At 36.6% G+C, this 17,156-nt stretch overlaps 1 protein-coding gene across 4 annotated transcripts in view; it reads right to left on the minus strand.

Annotated features, from left to right (window-relative positions):
- The window catches only part of ptprfb (protein tyrosine phosphatase receptor type Fb), a 148,578-nt gene that overhangs the window by 121,441 nt on the left and 9,981 nt on the right, over nucleotides 1–17,156 (minus strand). For all 4 annotated transcript variants that reach the window (XM_016502239.1, XM_016502243.1, XM_016502242.1 and 1 more), the window contains exon 2: nucleotides 11,093–11,262. In XM_016502239.1, the coding sequence (XP_016357725.1) occupies nucleotides 11,093–11,189 (97 nt within the window). In that variant the 5' untranslated portion in view covers nucleotides 11,190–11,262. The remainder of the gene's footprint in view (nucleotides 1–11,092; nucleotides 11,263–17,156) is intronic.

Consider the following 17,156-nt stretch of genomic DNA (forward strand, 5'->3'; position numbering starts at 1 on the left):
TAAATTAAAAAGACACTAATACTGACCAATAACCAAAATATCAAGCATCCCTTGTTCAGTCAAATTCAAGAATATTTCATATTTAAGTACCACATGTTTAAGCAACATGATCTTGCTGCTGTATATTAAATGAGTGTGCACATGTACTGATTTTGAAAGTCTTTTTCATCTTCATGCATAAACAGCTCCGGGAGAGCTCAGAGGAGGGAGGCAGGGCACTGTTAAAGCTGTTAGTTAAAGGGCAGCCGTCACCTTGGCACAGCCTGTGCCATTGACTGGCGGGTGGGCAGAGAAAAGCTTAAGTGCCCCCCGAGGAATGGACGCGAAACAGGGATGTAGGTTTGCAGAGATCAGTGGCTAGATGCTGGATCAATGGGGACCCGTTATGGGTTACGTAATCCATCACAGTCAAAGCCCCTCTGACCCACACTAACCAAATTAATGCAGCTTCCCAAGATAAAGGCCCCCTTTAAGCCCACCCATTCACTGCTCACACATCTTTACCTATGCCCTTTTCTGGAGCATTTAAACTTTCACACCATGTGTCAGGAGAAAATTTAATTACAGTCCCTTTGGAATCTAAACACAAATGGGACTGGACTTGACTGGAACGTTCATTAAAATTAATTCACCATAGCAGATCCACACATACAAAAGACTCCATGAGACTGTCCTTTATTTAATAATGTTATACCATTTAGCTACTCTACAAATATCTTATGAACATATCTAATTAATTTCCTTGAAGAAATAGTCATTATTAAAGGGATAGTTTACCCAAAAATTCAAATTCTATCATTAATTACTCACCCTCATGTCATTCCAAACCCTAAGTCCTTTGTTCATCTTCGTAACACAAAATTAAGATACTTTTGATTAAATTCGTGAGCTTTTTGACCCTTCATAGACAGGAACGTAACTACCATGTTCAAGGTCCAGAAAGGTAGTAAGGACATCGATAAAATAGGCCATGTGACATCAGTGGTTCAGGAACCGGCATTCTGACGTCGAATCTGGATGAGCTTGTCATGGTACTCTCGCGAACGTGTGTCAAAGACTGACACGGAAGAGAGGAAATTGTTGAATTAAGTCATTATTTTTATTTTCTTTGCACACAAAGTATTCTTGTAGCTTCATAAATTACTTGTAGCTTCATAAATTACGGTTGAACCACTGCTGTCTATGCAGGGTCAGAAAGCTCTCGGATTTCATCAAAATTATCTTAATTTGTGTTCCGAATATGAACGAAGGTCTTACGGGTTTGGAATGGCATGAGGGTAATTAATGACAAAATTTTCATTTTTAGGTGAACTATCCCTTTAACTCACCCTTATGTTGTTCCAAACCTGTATGTTTTTTTTCTTTCATGGAACACAAATGAAGATAATAGTCATTATTAAAGGGATAGTTCACCCAAAAATTCAAATTCTATCATTAATTACTCACCCTCATGTCATTCCAAACCCATAAGTCCTTTGTTCATCTTCGTAACACAAAATTAAGATACTTTTGATTAAATTCGTGAGCTTTTTGACCCTTCATAGACAGGAACGTAACTACCATGTTCAAGGTCCAGAAAGGTAGTAAGGACATCGATAAAATAGGCCATGTGACATCAGTGGTTCAGGAACCGGCATTCTGACGTCGAATCTGGATGAGCTTGTCATGGTACTCTCGCGAACGTGTGTCAAAGACTGACACGGAAGAGAGGAAATTGTTGAATTAAGTCATTATTTTTATTTTCTTTGCACACAAAGTATTCTTGTAGCTTCATAAATTACTTGTAGCTTCATAAATTACGGTTGAACCACTGCTGTCTATGCAGGGTCAGAAAGCTCTCGGATTTCATCAAAATTATCTTAATTTGTGTTCCGAATATGAACGAAGGTCTTACGGGTTTGGAATGGCATGAGGGTAATTAATGACAAAATTTTCATTTTTAGGTGAACTATCCCTTTAACTCACCCTTATGTTGTTCCAAACCTGTATGTTTTTTTTCTTTCATGGAACACAAATGAAGATTTTATTTTTTTTTTTGCAGAATATCCAAGCTCTTCATTTCCATACAACCAACAAAACAAAACTGGACGATGACCAGTGTAAAGACGGTCATATTGGTATTGGCTGAAAAATGTGATAAAAAACTGATACAAAACAAAACACAAATAAGTAAATTAGGCCAATATATTCACTCTAATTGATACATTTGAGCCAAATAATCAAAATGGGACAAAAAAAATATTTTTAGCCAAACTGTCAGGACTGGACACCAAATTATTTCTAAGGTGGCCTTCCAATTATTAAACAATACACACACACTTTGTTTCTGTGAATTTTGGAAACTTTCCATAGACTTCTATTACTTTTATACTGATCAAACGATATTTTCTATCCCCTAACCCTAAACCTACCCCTTACAGAAAACCTGCTTGCACTGTTACACTTTCAGATAAACATAATTGACTATTTTTTATTTTTTCCCTCGTGGAAAAAAAATAAAATAAAAAAATAAACAATGTCAAAAATGTCAGGTTTTACTATCCTTGTGGGGACATTTGGTCCCCACAATGTAGCATAAACAAGTACACACACACACACACACAAAAGACATTTTCCACATTATGTAAAAAGAGCAACTTGGACGTTCTGCAAAACATATACAAACAATGACAAAAGTAATTTTTGGGTGAACTATACCTTTACATTTTAAAAAATATTAATGTGTGCTTATAGCTTATAGTCAATCTCAAATATAGCCAGAAACAGCATCTAACCTGTAAACAGTCTGGCTAAGGTTACCCAAACAGGTATCCTAATATAAATGCTCTTCAAGTTTTGGGAAGCAGCCTCCTACAGCGATGAGGAAAAAAAATGCTTCACTCAAGGGAGATACAAAATATTCTACTCCAGGCACCATGAACTGAACATGTGGTGCATATTTCTGCAAGAATGTTAGAACAGAGCTGATTAGAAGAGCAACTCACGAAATGCAGAAGAGGATCAACACGAAATGCGGTTCATATTGCCAGCCTGCCCAATCCTGGAGGCCTGTGCAAGCCAAGTGTGTGGGTCACATTGTACAAGAACAAAGAACATTAGTCATTGACAATTATGGGGTCAGCACAAAGGGGACAGAAAAAAAAGGTTATGATGGGAGTCAGAGGAGGATGAGGAGAAGCCAGCTTTAATGCAGATGAGAAGCAGGGGATGTGAATTCCCCACAACAAAATGTTATAAGCTCTCAGACGCAAGTCTGTACTAATGTGATTAGCTGCTCATGTCTGTGATTACATAAAAACACTTTATGGATATTAACAAGCCGAAGTGCCCCCACAACCCTCATCTCAGATGCTGTACTTGGCTCTTGGAGAAGATTCTTGGCAATGCAGCAACTTCACAGTGTAGCAACTGCTTGAACATGTGCACTGTGCATCTTTTCTCACTGCATGGTATAGATTTGTTGTGACAGTGTGCACACAGAGTACAGTAAAAATCATGACAAGTGGAAGGACATACAGTAAGCTCAAAAAGTCTGAGACCACTAGTGAAAATAAGAAATGCACTGATATTACAAGCCTGGTCAACAGATATTAAAATCTGTACTATTTTGTCTAAATAAATTAAAAGATTACATTAAAAACTAAAATCAATCATTTTGTGAATTTAGGCATCACAAAATGAATATCATAATGAATATTAAAATGTTGATATCTGCTTAAACATTACATTTAACAGAGCTATTAATTTAAATAATAAACTCATTTTAAATATTAACTTCAAGTGAGTATAAGATGACTACAAAGGTCATTTAAATAAATAAATACAGTTTTCGAATAGACTTTTATTAGAAAGATATTTTATACTATTCTATCCCCAATTTCGATAAAATGTCTAATAAATGTAAATGTAAAAACAAGTGAAATTAACATGCAAAATAAAATATCTAAATGTAAATAAAAAATAAAACAATAAATATATCCAAATATCCCAAATAAAGAAAGGAACATTGCCAATAACTGTTATGATAACGATATTTTGTGCATCACTAATGCCGTAATGTTAATAATAATAAAAATAAAATAAAGATTAAAAGTAAAATAATTTATTTATTTTGTGGTTACACGCTACATGACACTGAAATGCACCAGTGATCATGTGATGCATGCTGGTCCTGCAGGCTTTAATCTTGTCTTGACGATGAGGTCATTCTCACAGCAACGATATTATAAGGTGTACGTGGCGTGGGAGGATGACATCCTCACACATGTATGATGGTTCAAATAGCTTTTATGGCTGCCCTTCAGTCAAGGACACATGATGATCTTGTCATCGGGTGACAGCACTGTATCCTGGCCACAGCTGAGAGTTTGGGGACCTGCCTCCGGCCCTGCGATCGACCGCCATAATTAAGCTATTAATCTCACATCATTAACCTCCGCTGACCAGTTCTTTAATTCATTGCTGTGATATTGCCATTCTGCCTTATGCAAACCTTCTGCTCTCTCCGTTTCTCCTTTTCGTCGGCTCTACTCTGGTGTCTATCATTGAAGGATCATAGCTGGGGACTAACAAAATTACCTCGCAAGTGCCACTCGATTGAGGATACGGTTACTATTAATTAAAAAGAATCAATTTCTATTCCTGTCAATTTCACTCAGTGACCATATGGACACTTGAAAACACAATCCAATTTGCCGCCGACCACCCATTCGGCCCTGCCCAGCCCGCCGGGAAAACAATAGCTCGCTTAATTGACTTATAGAGGTGGTTTTCTACATAGCGCTCCAAGATAAAATGTAAAGGGTCCTCATTTGCAAGCGTTTCACAATACCTAAGTGCTCCTCTAACAGTAGGTCATATGTGTGGGTTGTTAGACATTTTATTTTGTACCGGATATAAAGAATTAGCTCGACTGGGAGAAAAATTAAAGCTTTCTCTTTGACTTTCAGATGGGATTTTAAGGCACCTTCAGTTTTTGCTCAAAGAACTTCATTATTCCAAACCTTCTTGCCATTAGAGAGCAGGGAGCGATAGGACGGATAAAGGATCGATATATGGACAGATGGCTGCAAGCTGCCTCTCACAACATATAGAGACAAATAGCATCAGAAAAATTCCACTGCAAATGGAAAAAAAAATTAAAAAGTAAATTGACAAGTTCAGCTAAATCAGATAAATGCAACAAATAAATTCATTTTTCAGTAGCGTGACCGTAGGCTGTTTTAAAGGGCACCTATTATGCCCCTTTTTACAAGATGTAATATAAGTCTCAGGACTGGAACAGCAGAAACAGGCTGTTTTCGTGCATGTCTCTTTAAATGCAAATGAGCTGTTGCTCTCCGCCCCCTTTTCCAGAATAGGACTGTGCCTTTACAGCTCGTACCTCAGGACCTCAGGACTGGAACAGCAGAAACAGGCTGTTTTCATGCATGTCTCTTTAAATGCAAATGAGCTGTTGCTCTCCGCCCCCTTTTCCAGAATAGGACTGTGCCTTTACAGCTCGTACCTCAGGCCCTGTCCACACGAACGTGGGTATTTTCAAAACCGCAGCTTTTTCTATGCGGTTTGGCCGTTCGTCCACACGCAAACGCAGCACCAGGTCACTGAAACTGAACCTTTTTGAAAACTCCTGCCAGGGTAAAGATTTTCAAAAACTCCGGTTGCAGTGTTATCGTGTAGACAGCGAAACCGGAGATTTTGGCTTGTGACGTCGGAGCATGCTCTGTTATCTCCACCTACTGGAAACTTTTTCAGGCTTCTGATTGGCCAACATGGCTTTATGGTTGAGATTATATCGCCACCTGTTGGCTTGGCATGCTCTTGACAGTGCTTCATAACATGCTTTTGCGTTTTCATGTGGACGGAGATTTTTTTTAAAACGGAAGAAGGAAAAACTCTGTTTATAACGGTTTATAAAAAATACCCGTGTACGTGTGGACATGGTCTCAGATACTCTGCCAAAAAAACATCTGTTTGGTGTTGGTTATCATGTCTATTGCGCTAAAAATCATGCGTTTTAAAGCCATATCAGTTTAAACTACAGATAGGGTTTTCTGAGTGAACACACATCTGAAACGCACACAGAAAGCGGCTGTCACACAGCATGTGAGAACTAAACTAAGTTATCTTTCATGTCTTACTGCACTTAAACTGTCAAATAAACAAGTTTATGTTAAAAACATGTATAAGTTACAAAAACAAAGTCAGTTATGTCCTTGAAGGTTGGAACAGCTGGGAAAGAAATTGCATGTTTATATTAGATCTGTGAATTAAGTGAGAGCAGTGTAATATACAGTACCTATACTTCTATCTATGCTGATAATATGATCCAAACAAAATAAAAACAAACAAAATAAATCACTCTCTGCTCTTGAATGAATAATTTCTATAGCTCTAATAAGATGACTTTTCTTACTTGAATGCTGCTTTAGATAAACATGGCGGATTGTGTGTGGCACACTCAGGGCGGGGTCTCTGCTAATACGGCAGTATCCGTCAACAGTCGTGGGTGGGGCTTGTAAAATGTGATGTCACATTTTACAGATCCTGCAAATGGTTTATGATTTATGAGGATTAAAAAAAAAGGAGCAGGCAGATTTTTATCATTATAGGGTGGTTGTGTACACCAAGGTTATTATAGTTTTGAATTTTTAAATTTGTTTTACTTTAATATCGTTTTCAAATTTGCTATAAAATTCAGTTTAGTTTTTATTAGTTTCATTCATATTTTTGTTAGTTTTAGTGTAGTTTTTATTTTGTGAATGCATTTTTATTTAGTTTTTATATAGTTTAGTTTCAGTTTTAATTAAAGTTTAGCAGAATTAACAGATCACTTCCAGAGCACAGGCCAAAGAAAGACGTAGGCATAATGAGGCAAACATATAGCGACACAAAATTAACGCATGCTGAGATTGATTAGATGGTAAAAGTATACAAATATATGCCAAAGAAAGCAGGCAAGCCTTTTTTACTAAATTAATCTACACAAGTCGCGCTTAATGTCATATCCAATGATGTGTGTTGAGATATTTAGTATGAAAATAAATGTAGCCTGATTTGGTTATATGTCTTTTCTTATTTAACCATAATCGTGATATTGTAACTGTGGTGTCTTGCTCACTTTTCCGTGAATAGCTGTGCATCAATCAAAACTGGGACTAATGAAATTCAATAATAACGGCAAACGCATTTAACAGTAAAGGCTTATATTTGAATGTTCTTTTCATTTATGAAGAATTATAAGCATGTGTATTATGTGATTTAGCCAATGCACATTTGTTCAAAAGCCTGGCAGAATGATCAGAAGATGCTAGGCAAAAGTTGTGTTGTTCACAGAAAGAATGAGCGTTCTCATCTTTTTTTCTGTTAATTATCATGTTGCGCTGCATGTCTGTTTTTCTTCAAAGCACCGACTTAGAATGCCTAATGTTGGTTTGATTGCTTGTGTTACATGATAAAATAAATAACCTTGCTTACCTGATGTAATAGATTTAATGCGAGTGCGGTTCGGGTCGCGACTCGCAGTCTTTATGTCAAACGGTTCTCGTCTGGTACAGAATTAATCGGCTTTGCGTCTCTCCGTCAGATAACCCCATGTGCGTGATGCGCCATTACAGGTAGGCTATTTTTCTAAACCTCCACACAGCTCGTATATTTTTCCGCCAAGGGGTGAGAACGTAATGATTACGAAAACGATTATTTATTTTTGATAATTATAATTTTATTTCAGTTAGTTTTTCAATAACTGTTGTTAGTTTAGTTTCGTTTTAGTTTTTCAATTATTTTGACGTTTTTATATTATTTCAGTTTACGAAATTGTTTTTTCATCAATCGTTTTAATCTTAGTTTTAGTTTTCGTTTACGAAAATAACCTTGGTGTACACACACGGCCAGCACACATTTATTCCCAAACAACATGTAAAAGTTAATTTTGCATAATAGGTGCCCTTTAAGCAAAATAGCTTTTCAAGCAACAAGCTACTTTTTCGAACAAGCTGGAAGCTATTTTTCTTATACCTCAAAAAAAAAAAAAGTGTTTTGTAACACTGTATTGCGTACAAGTTTTTTCAGTCCAGATATTTAAGGTAATGCTCAAACATGCTTACCTACTTTGTTTACGCTCTCTCTCAAATGAAGCGTTGGGAGGTCCAATTCATTTTAGTGTATGGGTTTGTTCAAGTGGTTCTTTTAAATGAACCAGTTCAAAAAATGATATACAATTTATTTCAGTCCCTATGCTGATGCTTCTTTAACAATTTATGTCTTCTTTTTTGTACTGGTATAAAAATAATGCTCCTTTTCATTACATAAACTATGCTGTTTTCAGAGGTCACAAGATAAACACTAGCTAGCACATGATAAATAGATAGATAGATAGATAGATAGATAGATAGATAGATAGATAGATCTGTGACTTTTAATTTTGCCTTATTTCTTGACAAAACTTAGCATCTCCAATTGATCTTTTTAGACAGTTACTAATTAGTTTACTTCTTTCAGCTGAAAGAAAGACCACTTCTTAAAGACCAAAATGACTGAAATAGACTGTTATGTAAACCCTAGACACCACGTCTGGAGGAAGCAGCTATGAAGAAGACTCCAATCAAGCAATCTGGGTGGCTTTAAATCACACAAATGAGACATAACCACCTAAACAAGGCTCGAGGAACAGCCCTCAGTCTCCTCGCAGGAGCTCCTGTGCAATCGGAGTAATTTTGACTTCTTTGAGCATTCATAATAAGAAAGTGCCTTAATTTTTCATCTGTCTGATTTAGGTAGGCTCTGTTACCATGGTGATCAACGTTCGCGACGCCCCACCCTGTAGTTCTGGCTCCACTGCCCTATAATTCAGAGCGTTGCAAAGCCAGTTCTTTCATGTTTAGCAACTCAACCCTCTCTGATTACAGACAACAACACAAAAAAGACCATTCGCAGTAGTCAACATTTAACCTCCCCTCTATTTTTAAAGTTTTATTTGTTTGAACATCTTAAAGTATTTATACCAAAGAAGCGTCACCGTAAAGCAGTATCACACTAGGATTTAGGTGTCTGAAACCTTAAGTATAGTCAATACTACAGCAAAGCTCCCGGAGACTCGTTCTCAAACCATCAACAGCACCTACAGCGGCATGTGATGACACTAATGAGGGTGCTGTGTTAATGCGCTAGACATGAAAATGCAGAACGCTGAACAAAAGACACAAAACTCTTGATAGGAATAAGCAAAAAAGTGTAAAGTTTGTTGACAGTGTGACAACGACTGTCTTTATTCTGGTTAGGCGTGAAGTCAACATGAAACAGTGCATGTAACCTGTTTTTCATTGGGATGCACTGGTATTAAAATTCAAACCAATCAATATTTTCATGTTATTAGCGATAACTGATAAATAGTCAATATTAAAGTTCTACACTCTTTTAGTCTAAATAAATAAAAAATAAGACACTAAAATCAATCATTTTGTTTGGTTTGTTTAAATGTTTAGTACATTTAAATTTAGGCATCAAAACATTACAATGTACAGTATGAGAAATAGAGCTGCATTTTCAAATAGACTTAAGACTACATTTAATGGTGTTATTCAATTATCAGTTTCAGACGAATGTTAGATGATAGCAAAGGTAATCTGCCTATAAAAACAGGACAAATGAGCATGAACAATTAAATATTCAATGTCATGTTTGATATACCATCCATTTCTGAATTACACAGTAAAACAGGAAAATCAAGGCTGTAAAAACAAATATGTTAAGACGTGGTCACATTAGCAAAATGTCAGCAAAAATACTGGTGTAAACAGCAAATTTGTGTGTAAAATTTCAACAAAATTAAATCTAATGTGAAATTCAGATGGGGTACAAAAATCAAAATTCAGACTGTGTACAATCATATTGCAAAGGACTACATTTTGCCCACAGAATTTCCTTGTACAAAAGTACATGTAAAGGTAAACTGCATCTATCTGGAAGTTATAATAATATTTATATTATATTTTGAGAAATGATTACGAAGACAATTTTTTAGGCATAAACTGCACATGCATTAAGAAAGTCAATTTTGGTTATAAGTTCAATTCATGTTTCAAGCTTGTGTTCTGCTAGTGGATTGAGGTGGCATCCCAAAGACGCACAAAGTCACTTTAATTGACCTTTACATTGACCGTTCCCTGCTAGTGGAAAAAAGAAACAAACAAAAAAATGCTATACGTGTACAGCATGAGACTAATAGCACTTCAGAACACTTACTGTACATACAGTTGCACTTTTTTTAATTGAATTGCATCTACTGTTTTCATTTGTCAGTCGCTTTGGATAAAAGCGTCTGCTAAATAATTAAATGTAAATGTAAAATTAAGAATTTCTCAAAAAAAAAAAGAAAGACTGATTTGATGACGTTTCAGATTCACTTGAAATACTAAAGTGCTTCTTTACATTTTTTGAAATACAGTCAAGAGTTACTTTGCATCAGAGATCGTTTTGAAAAAGTCTTCATCGAGAAAGCAGAGGCAAGATTTTCAATCACAAAAGCTTTGTGACTTTAAAAGTGGCAACAGAAGTCAAGAGAAGAAGCTTCAAGGTTACCCTTATGCTAGCACCGCCTCTGAACGGCTGAAAGATTTAAAGGTTAAACGAAGCAAGTGAAAAAGAAAGAAGGCGAGCAAGCCGATGCGAGAGAGAGAGGCCTAATGGAATTACAACAGCCTCGTGACAGCGGTGCAGACGGGTCACATGGCATTTAAATGGCTCTCTGACCCATGCCAGAACTGAGCCTTGACCCCCGCTCGACCCATGGCACCCACAACATTGCCATGTCACTCACGGCGATCCACACGCTCATTCACAAGGACAATAAAGCTGTGTGGCCCACGAGAACTACTTTCTGATCAACGGAAATGCATCGCTCATCTAAAAGCCAGCGAAAGTTCAGGTGAACAGTTTGTTTGAATTTCGGGTTCATATTGTGCCACGCGAGTGAAGCATTAGTGTGTTCGCTCATGCCTGCAAACAATTCCACAATGCGATGCACTTCCAATTTCACAAGGTACAGGAAAAGGCACGGGAAAAAATGACTAGTCAGCTGAAGTGTTGTACTTACTGTCTGCCTGAGAGGAGAATTGCACGCAGCTCAGCAGTAGCAGAAGAGGAAGCCCAACGGGCAGGAGGGGCACGGACGTGCAAATATTAGGCACCATGTTCCAGGTTGGCACTGCTCCCCCTCGGTCCTCGCTCTGCTCTCGCAGCTCTCACGCAATCATAGACTAAAACCTGAGGAACACAGAGACAAACACGTGTTAGCATTTGATTCAAGGTAGGACAAACAGGCATGTACACTATTGAGTGCGGGCGTGATGAATTGAGTGGTCTGTCTAGGGGCAACAGGGTTAATGAGGTAAGCAAATGCTCTTTTATCAAAGTGAACTTAAACCCATAATCTGCTGCCGGTTAGCTAAATATCAAAAGGACAAGAGAGAATTGGGAATTCCCAATAACCGACCACCACTAAAGGTGCCCATTAAGATTATAAAGTGGCTCTGTACAGATGGCTCCGGATCTCCTGAAGTGTGGAGGTAATACAGTATTAGCCCCACACACACAGTTCCCTAAGGATGAATGCTGCTTTAAATCAGCACTCACAATATCCGAGGTCTATGAAACTGCCAGAATATAGTGGAAGTTATGTTGAAACCGCAGCTGCTCAAATTTAAAGTAATTAAACTTGTCACGTTAATGTCTTTCTAGGGGTTACTGACAAAAAGTCGCAAATGTGTTATGTGTAAAATCATATACAGTAAATGTCAAATTAAATGTTTAAAGTACATTTTAAATCTTTTTTTTTTTTTATCTTGTCATGTTTTAAAGAAGTACACTCATTTTGATATGTTGACTAACATACTAAAGCATGTCAAGTATGTTTAGAATTTTAACTGTACCGTGTTATTCAGTATTACATTTAAAGTTAATATATTATAAAATGTACTAAATTGCAACTTTATCATTATAAAGGTGCAATTCCAAAAATATTTAAATACATCACATACAGGTTTCAATAGAAATTACATTAAAATAGGTTTTGTTAACCATAAATGCTTGTCAGTACATTCCGCAGAATTCCATATTTCAAAGACAACAGAGGGAATTATCAAATTACATATAAAGATATGTGGGTCAAAAACACTCTAAAGTTCAGCTAATTGGAGTTATTACAAATTTAAACTATAATTCATTTTAATTTAACTGCAATTAACTTGCAATTAAGTGTCCGAAAACATTAAGTCTGCCACTTTGACATCAATGCGTTCACTTGTCTGATCTTATCCATTTAATAATGTCCACAGTGTGAGTGGCCGGTGATTTTAACAAGCAGGAATGTGAATAGAACCAAAACAAAAGCTCAAGTCTCTCGCAAGGTGAGAAATACTCAATTCGCCTGAGGAGGTGTTGACTAGCCAATTATTAACACACTGATTTCGGATGCATGTTGGATGCGTGCTGATATGCCTGGCTGCAGTGTTTGTGAGAGAGTGCCAAAAGAAACAATGAACAAACAGATCCTAACAGGGAGGTGTTTAAAGAGTGTTTATTTTTTCATCCAAAAGGCTTTTTGGTAATCTTTCTTGACAAGAGGGTTTGTGTTCTAAAATAACAAGAGACAACGTACATGTTGAGTCATAGCTCAGTTATACCAAAACACCTGGAGGGGTTTCAGCAGCACAGCAATCATTCTGGTAATAAGCCTTCACTACCTTTGGAGGCATATCAAATAAGAGCAGTTGATTAGGTCACCAATAGAGAGAGAGGGGAAATCGAGACGAGCATTGCTTTTCGAGCATGACCTACATTTGGAAAACACTGGTAGGATTAGCCAACTGATCCACTTTTTAGTCAAAAACCAATAATTTAAAACCTGCCTGCCAATCACCGAGCTCTTACACCACGCCTGACTTGTTTGTTCGGGCCGGGGTTATGGAGAGAACGAGTAAATAAACTGATAACAGCACAATAGCAGAGCGAACATACACATCATGCGAGATTTACCCAAGGAGCAGTGATATTGCGCAATAAACCCAGATCAAACAACCATCAATCTCATAATGCTGTTGAAAAGTCACGGTTTCGTTTTAGAAAACTAGGCTATACTAGTGTCCATTACTCAAATTTATTGTGCTTTTAGCATGATTCCAGTGGATTATTAAGGATTATGATCTGAATAAGGATCATCATTGAATAAATGCCACTTGCAGTTATTCGTGTGCATCTTATATCACGTGAGATCACATAAATACTGACATTTATGCTCAAATGCTCATACTTACAGATAGCTTTCTCAAAAATGTGAATTGGGCAGAAGTAGCAAGAGGCAAAAGAACAAAAATGTACACAACTGCAAGGATGCTTGTGACTATGAGTCATATTTCACCCCAGAAGCAAAAGAAAAAAGAAAAGAAAAAAAAAAAGTTTTTTCGAATAAAGCAACTGAAGCATATTTTAGCAACATGAATATATATATTTTCATTATGGAGTTATTGTCATGAAAATTAAGCACATATACCCCTTCAAATTCCCATTAATGTAAAGCAAAAATACTGAAAATCATACAAAAATACATAAAATACATGGAAATCATCCTGTCCAGACAGCAAGATTTATTTAATTAAAAGCTGCATAATATACACTTCCTATTTTAATATTTTTACAATACAGGTCTTCAATTTTTTGTTTGTTTTTTATTTACATTTTATTCCTTTGATAGCAAAGCTGAATTTTCAGCAGCCATGACTCCAGTCCTCAGTGTCACATGATCCTTCAGAAATCATTCTAATATGCTGATTTGGTGCTCGAGAGACCTTTATTATAATAAATGTTGATTTCTAACATTATAAATATCTTCATTGTCACTTTTTGATCAATTTAATGCATCTTTGCTGAACAAAAGTAAATGTTTTTTTTCTTCTTCAGTCTTTTACTGACCTTTAACTGGTAGACAGTACAAACTCAGACATTAACCTACAGATCAATCCGTGACTAGCAATTCTGCATTGTGACATGATAATGTGTCACTGATTCGTGACTAAGAAAAATGTTCATTACTCTGCAGCCTCTGCAGAGAGTCTCATTAGTGTGAACGAACCAGGAATCTCGTCTTAGGTCCACTGTGTTCCTACCATCAAGGATAAATAAACACTTCTCTCCTTGACACTCTTTAGGCACATCTCCTTCCAACCGCTCTGACGCCAGTGATTGCTTTTCCCTTAATGTCCCATCCAGAGATAAAGACAACAGGAGATCTATGGCAGGGCCTTGTGTAGACAACCTTATTGACGTCTTTAGGGAAGATAAAGCTGAGTCCTTACAACAAGACCTGTGTTGAAGAAAATTGTCCAACACCATAAACAGCACGGGCCACGGCTCCTGGTTTAGCCTGGTCTGTGATTTCGACTACAGCGCTGATGTTCAAGTTTAATCTTTCATACTTTGACAAGTTTATAAAACATATGACCCAAGAGAAAGTCTTAGATAACTCTGAGAGTAAACAGGAAACGGTAAATCGGATGAAATCAAATAGAAGTGGAAGGTAAGCAAATTACTTGGTGCTACACTTCATGTGGGAAACGGTTTCTCTTGACATAGAGGTCTGCACTGCAAAATAATAACAACAACAACATGCTCGAGTTCAGCTTATAACAACCTTTTGTGCTCACAAGCTTACTGATAAACAACTCTTTTCATTGATAAAGTGGTAACATCTAGCAAATGTAAATTAGCAAATAATGTCAAAAACAATTCAAAACAAATTAGCATTTTTTGAGGGAAATGTTTGTGCTAAAACATACCACCACAATACCAGGATAGTTGACATTTTGTAATATTATAGTACATTTTAGTAGTTAAATTTTCAAATTTTTAGACCAAACAGTTAAGAATACTATCAGTCGTTATCATATTGGCTACAATTTTCACTGGCATATCGTGCCTGGCATTTAAACGCTTTCACTGCATGTTTATATCTCCATAAAAAGTGCTTTGTTTACATTAAAGTATTACATTAAGCCCTCAAGTACAGTGTGATGGAATGTAATATGACTCAAATGAAAAAATGTATAGGCCTGGAGTAGGGCTGGACGATATGGCCAAAATTTATATCACGATATATATCTTAATTTCGGTCAATACGATATAATTCGAGTATTGACACACTCACAGTACATGTGAAACGTAAACAGAAGAGCCATCTTTAAGGTCTCTTTTGTGAGTGGATGACCAAACGTTCCCTCAGTCCTTTCCGTCATGATGTGAGCCTGCAATCACATTTGACTCTTAGATAGATGGCATCAGATGTGGTGACAGCTCAGTCATTTATTCAGTATAAATGCCAATAAAAAGGAGCAAAAGCTCTCTGAATAAGACATAACCAGGAGATTTACTGTCATATTTTGAAGATTACCAAAAGGCTTCTCATTCCTTCCTGCAGCCACAAATCAATCGCAGAGTAATTCAACAGAAATGAGATGTACTACACACACAGCGAAACACACACTGAAGAAACGCTTGACGTGGAATTCGCTGTTGAGTTATTATTGATGTCACAGCATGAAGCAAAGGTGCAAATATATTGTGCAAAGAGGTTTTGTGAACAAAAAAATAATTTATCTAATGACAATGCCAGATATGACCCAAGATACATGACCTCACACAGTGGGGCTTGAATAGATGTGACTGAATAAGTACTAAAGACTGTTGTAAGCAAAAGCTACATGAAATTGGACTCTGAAGTTGGACTATGGGTTATTACTAGATGAATTATCTAAAGGTTCTGGCTAGCACTTCAACCTCCAATTACTTCTTAAACTTAAAAAAAAAACATACAATCACAAAAATATACCAAGAGATAAAGTCTCAACTACACGCTTGATGTACAACAGGATATTTTTACTAAAGACTGCAAAGAATCTCAGCTGACTATAAACCTGGAGTTGAACACAAAACGAGCTCAACCAAAGTCAACAGCACTACGTATACGACAAAGAAACACAATGCCTCTGGATCCCCCACAGCCTGCTAAGTTTACCCTCAGCATCGGCACCGGTGCTCAATCCACACACAAACAAATAGAAGGCATGTCAACAGAGACACCTGAATCAATACTGCCGGAGACTGAATAAGCACATCTTGACAATGAAACACTTCATTAGAGCAAAATGCCTCTTAAATATGGAATCTGACCTTTTTTAAAGTAAAGTAGTTTTCATGTGAATACTAGTGTTGGGCTATATGCTCCAGTCATTTCGTCCTATTGTCAGCCTGTGAGATCGCCGATACATGATATTACCGTGCTAATTTATTTAATTATTTACTTACTTAGTTTCATAGCCGGAGAGTGAACCAATTTCAGGATAAGGATAAAAAAGCCAAATGTTAGTGTAATCTATTAACTAAATATATAAAATATTTTTAATATGACTGAATTTGTATTTAACATGATAACATTTTTAATAGAAACATTGTAAGTGACTGATTATAATGCTTATATTTCCTCAGTTATCCAAACAGCAACTACAGAAAACGAGCAAAGAACATTTACATTACCAAAATCGTAATCAGCAAAGCTGTCTACATTGTATGATGAATAAATATCTTATACTTACATCGCACGTGCATCTGCACTTTGTTGTTTATGATGAGAGAATTCGCGAGAGCGCAGAATTCAGTCAGCGAGCTCGCATTCAACAATAAAACTCTAGTGCTTCGGCGATGACTTATCTGAATGATCGGTCAATGCATTCATAAACTCAACTGATTCGTGTGCGTTTGGTTATAACACGCAAAACACGGAAAAAGAAATATGATGGAACAAACAAGCCACAGGCGTTATCTCCGACTATCGTCGATACACTAAACGTCTATTGGCTCAACCCTAGTGAATACTCATAACAATTAGTAAAAAACATATCTGGACACATAATTTAACCCTAAATCAAGAGAAAGTAGAAAGAAATAATAGTTTGCTTTAAAAAATGCAGCTTCTTTTCAGGACCATTGAATAGTATATATATATTTTTATTGTGACATTATTTCATTCTAAATGTGACTTACTCAAATGTCTGTCATTGGCCAAAAGTTCAAGCTGCCTGGTCATTGAATTACATTCTTTGAGCAAAACT

The sequence above is a fragment of the Sinocyclocheilus anshuiensis genome, unplaced genomic scaffold (genome assembly GCF_001515605.1).
Source record: "Sinocyclocheilus anshuiensis isolate Anshui unplaced genomic scaffold, SAMN03320099.WGS_v1.1 scaffold718, whole genome shotgun sequence".
Lineage (NCBI taxonomy): Eukaryota > Metazoa > Chordata > Actinopteri > Cypriniformes > Cyprinidae > Sinocyclocheilus > Sinocyclocheilus anshuiensis.